We start from the raw sequence: 7,873 nt of genomic DNA, 5'->3' as shown, positions 1-7,873 counted from the left end.
ACCTTCACTCAGCTCTGGGGCTTGCTCAGAGGTGTGCCCCGGGGAGAGCAGCAGGCTTGGCCTGGCTCAGGGAGCAGATGCCTCACCAGGGGCTTCCTGTGTGAAATCTTCTCTTAGTCTCGGACCTGCTCCCACATAGTGCCCTCCATTGTCTTTTTATCCAAATTAACAATGATCATAACACAATGATCATAATTTAGGTTACTTTAAAGTCATGGAAAGGTAGCCTTTTGGAAGAAAAAGGTCAGAGGAAGAAGTTATTAGGGATTATAAAGATTGAGGCTTCACACAGATAACATTGCTATATTTGGCCTTGGCTAAAGAGCAGCATTTAGAGGGATCAGAGAAACTTGCCCAGCTGGGACAGCCTTCCCTTGATGTTGGAGATCTGCTGACACCACAGAGGCAGAGTGCGGAGCCCTCTAGGTGAGTGACTGACCTCTTCTTCAGCATGAGCAACACTGGGCCCCGAGTTCTTGGGCTTATTATGGAGAAAGTTGTTGTGATCAGTGGGCATGTCATTAAAACAAGCTTTGTGTTGCATTTTAAATAAATGAAAAAATGATGATAATATCAGTAGTAACATTAACTAATATTTATTGTGTGCTCACTATGTGCTAGGCACCATGCTAAAGTACTTTACATACATTATCTCATTTAATCCACATAAGAATTCTGAAGGAGAAGAATAATTATTGTCCCCATTTTAGAGACAAAGAAGCTGGGGCTTAGCAAGGTTAGGGTTCCTTGCTTATGGTCGTCCAGCTTATAATTGGTCAACCCAGGGCTTGCATTCAAGTCTCTCTGGCTCTAGAGTCTAAATTCTCAGCAGCATGCCATTCAAACCCTTTAACTACCAGTGGGCAGACTTCTGCTGCTGGAAGGAACATGGTAGACATTTGGGGGATGCAGTGCCAGGGTACTAGCCTGTGAGAGCTCTCTTAGAACCACACTATCTTACCCCCAAACTGGTAGGGGACCAGTGACTGAAAGCTTATTCTGCACAGGGACAAGGATAAATCTGGTTTCTGGAAGCAAGGTTTCCTTTGGAGCAAGGATGGGGTGTGTAGATCCTGGACCCCTGGGGCCTGAAAGGGCTCACATAGGGCTTAGCTCATGGGGTGAGGGTGGTGGGGTGGGAAAGAAAAATGGAGCTCAATAATACTGCCTTTTATAAACCAAACTATGACTTTTTTTGGTTTATATTGTCCATGGAATATTACAACAAAAACATTTTCTTAAGGAGAAAGCTACATATAGCAATATTAATTACAGATACAGCTCATTGAAGTCGCGCAGTCTCTTCCCAGCAATTTGAGGTGCTTCTGTATCACCCTGGAATCTAAACATGGCACCACTATCACATTCTGGACAAAACCAGATGTATTGGTACAAGACGGACCCTAACCTTCCGTGACAGCAGCAGCAAGTAGAAGTCCAAATATCTTGTGGTTTTCATAAATAGGAGGGGACACTTTCACCTATGGTTTTGAAGTTCATTTAAAGTTCTTCTTGTTGTCAAGGTGTTGGACAGAGCTGTTGACATTCTGTCTTTCAGACCCTTAACTCCAGGGGCGGTCATGAATATGCCCAGTCACTCTGCACCCTGTCTCTGGGCCAGGGTGTGTGCAGTGTTCAGGGTAGTCATTTCAATATGAAAAAAAAAAAGGAGGGGGTAGGTGAGTAGCTTAAAGGCTGGTTCCATCTCTGGGCTGTTGGGTGGGTTAGAATAGAGGATGGGAACAGAAGAAGAGACATGGAATAGCCAATCAGACTCCGGTGATCTTAGCACTCTAACAAGTCCTACCACAAGAGCGCATGGCTCTGCTGTTTATCTTTTTTTTAAATTTTAAAGGGAACATTGGTCAATTTACTGTCATTTAAAACAGTGCCAGTAAGTCTGAGGTGTTTGGCTTGTCTATTATTCCTCTTTCCTCAGAGGAAAGGAGCTAGGAGCAGCCTGTTGTCCCTGTCGGAGAATGTGATCCCAGGACACCTCTCTGGATCCTGCCTGGACTGGCCTTCTTCCACTTAGGAATGTAGTATGTTTTCTGTGACAGTGCTGCCTCCACCGCTGATGACAAAGCTCCGTGAATTGGACACCACATGCGCTGGGGACATCTCTTCAGGGTCTTCTATCTCTGGCTGGTGGTCCCCACTAACAGTCCCTTGCAGGCCTGTCTCCTGGGAGGTCAGTTCTGAGTCTGTCTCCCCGCACTGCAGTGGGAGTAATGCCTGGCGTTTGGTCAGGGTGTCGTTGCTTTTGTGGGCCTCCAGGGAATTCCGGTGCATGGAATTCCTGTGAGCCGTGGCACTCGCGGCACTCTTCTGAGGCTCGTCAAAGCTCAGCGAGAAGGTGACCGTGCCACTGCCGAAGATGACCTGCTTGCATCTGGGCTGCTGCTGTGACTGTTGCTGCTGCTGCTGCAGGCTCAAGGCGGGCTGAGGCTGAGGCGGTTGCTCTTGCTGGGTCAAGGCCAGTGGCTGCTGCTTCTGCCTCTCGGGCTCTGGGAAGGGATCTTCACTGTTGCTCTTGCTGCTGATGGAGGAGGATGGGGTGGATCCCGTGGAGCCCCCTAGGCTGCCAGAGCGCTTGCGGGAGACGTTGCTGCGGCGCAGCGTGGCCCGGGCTGCCACCTTGAAAGCGTGAGCAGCGGTGCTGCAGCGCACCTCCTCAATGGTGTTACGGGATGGCTTGAAGAGGATGATGTAGACCTTGTTGAAGAAGATGCAGGCCAGCAAGCCAAAGCTAGCTGCCAGGATGGCGATCACCTCCACGGCGGAGACGAACTTGCCGTAGGTGCTGGCGTAAGCTGGGATGAAGGAGATCCAGACGATGAAGAAGATGAGCATGCTGAAGGTGATGAACTTGGCTTCGTTAAAGTTCTCTGGCAGCTTCCGGGACTTGAAGGCGAAGAAGAAGCAGATGGCAGCCAGCAGGCAGGTGTAACCGATGAGGAATCCTAGAGCCATGAGTGAGCCCTCATGGCAAGTGATGAAGATGATCTCATCCTCCAGCTCATGGTTGCGGTAGCTCGATGGGGGCGCGGTGTAGAGCCAGATCACACAGATGACGATCTGCATGAAGGTGCAGAGGAAGACCAGCAGGAACTGCAGGTTGAGCCCCCACCACTTGCGGTGGAAGCTGGTGGGGATCTTGGCCTCAAACACCAGGAGGACGCGGTTGGTTTTCACCAGGATGCAGGAGATGCAGAGCACGAAGCTGATGCCGAAGGCTGGCTGGCGCAAGCAACACGTCCAGTCCTGGGGCTCGCCGATGAAGAATAAGGAGCTGGAGAAACAGCAGAGCAGGGAGAACAGCAGGAGGTAGGAGAGCTCTCGGTTGGTGGCCTTGACAATGGGCGTGTTGCGGAACTTGATGAAGACACCCAGCACAAAGGCCGTCAGGAAAATGCCGAGCACAGCGAAGAGGGTGAGTGCAATCCCAAAGGGCTCGGTCCATGACAGAAACTCGATCTCCTTGGCAATACAGGAAGTGTGGTTCTCATTGGACCAGAAGTCATCGGGGCACTTGTCACAGGCGCTCGCATCTGTAAAATGTCCCGGCGAAGAGTAGTGAATAAGTGGCATAGACTAAAATTTGTCAATGTGAATTTGGTAGTGAAGGTACACAGGTTACTGGATGTGGTCAAGTTACATTGTGTTTGTTGACAAAAAAGTGTGATTTATTTTTTACATGATCAAATAGTATATTGAATTCTGACTTATTAAACATAAACATACTTGGTTAATTTTATGTATCTGATGATTTTATTATTTTCCCCCTTTTTACATGGTGGGGGTGTACATATTTTTTAAAATACTATCCGCTGATGGTTTATAGCAGAGAATGACAAATCTTGCTGGACAGTGGCTACCCAGAGGTATGACATAGTCCATCGACTTTTTACAGAATGATTTAAGCTCAGTCTGACTCATTTCGGATATATGGATGGGCTTTGTAGACAAGCCAGCATAGACTTCCTCTTAGATCAAGGTAGAGTATCTCACACACCCTCACTCCACATCCATGACTTTCCTTCCAATGAGGGAGGCAACCGACGTGTTCAGTCCATAACGTTGACTAACTCTCTGCTGTGTCCCTCACAGCATGGGGTTTGGGAAAGTAACAGGAACATGGGCTTTGCAGTCAGAGATCTAGATGGGAATCCTGGCCCTGCCATTTACTGGCTGTATGACCTTTGTCAAGCTCCTTCATCTGTCTGAGCCTCAGTTTTCTTGTGTATGCACTAGAAGCCATAATAACCCCATTACGGTGGGGAGGATGAAATGAGATAGTAACGATTAGAGTTAATATTTATAGAGTGCTTCCAACATGCCAATCAAAATTTTTATTGAACAGACATTTATCTAGAACTTACCATGTGCTTTACCAATATTAACTCATCTAATTCACACTTTAGACATGGAGAAGCTGAGGCACAGGAAAAACATGGGTAAGACAGCAAGTACAATGCCAGGCACCCTGCAGGCAATCTACCATGGCCTATTAACCCTAGAGCCTGGAACAGACATGTTTGTCTATTCAGGGCCACTGAGCTATAAGAAAAGAAAAACAATATTGGAAAGCAGTATCAAAGTAAAAGAAAGATGTGTAACAAGTGTGTTTGTAAGCTCTTATGGTATTATAGGACATCCAACATTCCTTTTCTACTCTCCTCAGGGCTCAGCCCAGCACTGATGCTCAGACATACCTGGTTAAATGAGAAAGGGTGCTAAGCACCATCTCAGCCTATCCCTTCCAGGGGCTTCATGACCCCAGGGCCCCAAAGTGGACCAAGTCCCACATGGTGTCCACAAAGAGCTGTTCCTTTACCTGTCTCATCACTGTACTCCCCATCAGGACACTCCACACACTCAAAGCAGCAGGTGGGCTCCCCCTCAATGATTCCTTTCCTGGTCCCTGCCAGGCAGTCTCGGCTGCAATTGGAGAAGGGCACCTGGAAGATGGAGATCACAAAAGTGAGAAGCTGCCGCTGTGGAATCAGTCTTACAGCTTCTTTGACTCATGCAAGGGGGAGCAGTTGGGCGCAAGGACCAGTGAGGCAGACCCCGGATCCATTCCAGGCAGAGAAGGGTCCAGAGGCCCTACCTCCTGGTGTCTATGAAGGGGAGAGATGTCTATTCACGAGTGAACATGCAAATGTGCACCCTGCACACGCACACACACCTGTGGGACTTTCAGAAGATTAATCGTTGAGGGTCTACACCATGACCAAAATCTTCCTTACCTAACCCCCCTTCTATTCCCTCTGGGTCCCAGAATGAGACATCTGTTTACTCTCCATGGAAGAAAAAATTTGAGACAAACTGAAAGATACCAGGACATGGACCTATGCACAGAAGGACAGTCACAAGGAGAGAGGTGTGGAAATGAGGGGAAATTTGTTTGAAAATGAGACTCTAAAAATTGCATTTCCTGCACTTTTATTCTAGGCTTTACAGGGCTATTTCTGAGATCCTCACGGAGGCAGGCAGGGCAGGTGTAGAGGGGTTGAAGGTAAATGGATTGGAAAGATGTACCAGGAAATTCTTAGCCAAAAGAATGCTTCAGGGCTACACTGATTTCAGATAACAAAGATTATAGTTTGTTTATTTCCTTAGTGGACTTCAGAATTTGATTAATCATAATCTTTACCTTTTCCATCATTACTTGTTCATATTTAAATCACTTTTAATTCATCATTTTTAATGATAACTACCCAAAACAAAAGCTGAGACTGAGACAAAAACCCTACATCCAACATATGATTCCCTCTGCCCCTTACTCTGCCCCCACCACATATTCATATCCTAGGTTCATCACAGGCAAGTAATATTAAATTTTCAAAGAACGGATCAATCTAATCTTATACAAACTACCAGTGATTAGAAAAAATATATATAAAAAAGGGAACACCCTCCAACTCATTATAACCTTGATTTCTAAACCAGACAAGAACAGTATGAAAAAGAAAAAAAGTCACAGGCCCATATCATTTATTAAGTTGTTTACTGAAGTAGACCTAAGTCAGGGATTTGTGTCCAGGTGATTTATAAAGAAAGTACCCCCCGTGGAAACAGGAAGAGAATGGAGGAAGTAGAACATAGAAGGGAGGGGGAGAAGCAAGGGTGTGATCAAAGTCCCTCAGAAGGCAGCTTCTGCCTGTTCCCAGGGGAACTCTGGACTCTAAGGTATGCCTCAGAACATTCGTAGCCTGAGGAGAAGCAGCTAGGGCTTTCAGACTTCCACCCCACTCATCTGTCAAGGGTCATCAAAGGGAAATGAAAATTCCAGGCTCTTCTGCCTCTCTGAGCCTGTGGGCAAAGTGGGTTCCATTAGCCTGCAGACAGTCTTCTGAGAAAGAGCAGCAAGTTCTGGTTATTGGAAGCAAAAACGTACAGAAGTCCCTGAGGTGTCTACACAGTATAAGGAATGTGAAAGGATCTGGGAAGTGCACAACTGTTTTCTACTTCTTGAAAACAGATAAAAATAAATACCAGGACAACGAACAAACAAACTCAAAAGGACATAAAAAAGTAAACACACTCTGATCATGTTAGTTTTATGCCAGGAATGTGGACAAATTTAATATTAGAAAATCTGTGTCATTCATCGCAGTAATAAATTAACACAGAAAAAAAATGATGATCAGTAGATGAAGACAAAATATTTGATGAAATTGGACAAAAACTAGTGATAAAAACTTAATGAACAGGGGCAGGAATAAATACCTTAAACCTGAAAAAAAACCAGTAACAAAAATAACCTTTCTATATGAGACTATATTAATAGTGTTTCCTTTAAAACAAGGATGCTTATTGTCAAAACCATTATTAAGCACTGGAGTTCCTTTTCTTTTAAAGATTAAAAAAAATTTATTTATCTTTAGAGGTGAAGGGAAGGAGAGAGGGAGGGAAATATTAATGTATGGTTGCCTCTCATGAACTGGCCTGCAACCCAGGCATGTGCCCTGACTGGGAATGGAGCCATGATCTTTTCGTTTGCAGGCCCGCGCTCAATCCACTGTGCTATACCAGCCAGGTGCACTGGAGTTATTAGCTAGTAAGTAGAATAAGACAAAAAAAAAGGGCATAAATATTGGAAAGGACTAAATAAAACTATTATTATTTGCAGATGATGAGATTGTCCACGTAGAAAATCCAAGAGTCAACAATCAAATTATTTGAAATAATTGGAGAGCTGCCCCAGGCTAAAATATCACAGACCGTCACTGTTCTTAAAAATGAAACCTAAGTTTCTAAAAAAATTTTTATTGAATCTATTGAGGTGACAGTGGCTAATAATATTATATAGGTTTCACATGTACAATTCTGTAATACATCATTTGTACATTGTAATGTATAAATGATATGCTTTGCTACCCAAAGTCAAGTCTCCTTCCATCCTCATTTATTCCCCCTTTACCTTCCACCTCCCACCATCCCCTTCTCCCTCTTGTAATCACCATATTATTGCCTGTGTCTATGAGGGTTTTTTTTAACTTAATTCCTTTACCTTGTTCACCCAGCCTCCCAACCGCCCTCCCCTCTGACAGCTATCAGTCTGTTTTCTTTATCCATGAGTCTGTTTCTATTTTGCTTGTTTATTTTGTTCATTATATTCCACATACAAGTCAAATTATACAATATTTGTCTTTCTCAGACTGGCTTATTTCACTTAGCATAATAGTCTCCAGGTCCATCAATGCTGATCACAAAAGGTAAGATTTCCTCTTTTTTTTTTTTATGGCCCAGTAGAATGCCATTGTGTAAATGTACCACAACTTTTAAAAATCTACTCATCTACTGATGGGCACTAGGGCTACTTCCAAATCTTGGTTATTGTATAAAATTGTATATAATTATATAT

General features: G+C 44.6%; 1 protein-coding gene across 3 annotated transcripts in view; it reads right to left on the bottom strand.

The window, feature by feature from the left end:
- Nucleotides 1-608: 608 nt before the first annotated feature.
- CASR (calcium sensing receptor) overlaps nucleotides 609-7,873 on the bottom strand; it is a 110,494-nt gene continuing 103,229 nt past the window's right edge. For all 3 annotated transcript variants that reach the window (XM_037142253.2, XM_037142255.2, XM_037142254.2), the window contains exons 6-7: nucleotides 4,838-4,961; nucleotides 609-3,551 (exon numbers count right to left, since the gene is read on the bottom strand). In XM_037142253.2, the coding sequence (XP_036998148.2) occupies nucleotides 2,032-3,551; nucleotides 4,838-4,961 (1,644 nt within the window). In that variant the 3' untranslated portion in view covers nucleotides 609-2,031. The remainder of the gene's footprint in view (nucleotides 3,552-4,837; nucleotides 4,962-7,873) is intronic.

This window comes from Artibeus jamaicensis, unplaced genomic scaffold (genome assembly GCF_021234435.1).
Source record: "Artibeus jamaicensis isolate MK-2021 breed Jamaican fruit bat unplaced genomic scaffold, CSHL_Jam_final contig_3126, whole genome shotgun sequence".
NCBI lineage: Eukaryota > Metazoa > Chordata > Mammalia > Chiroptera > Phyllostomidae > Artibeus > Artibeus jamaicensis.
The sequence above is the reverse complement of the archived record's forward strand: the minus strand, read 5'-3'. Positions and strand labels throughout refer to the sequence as shown.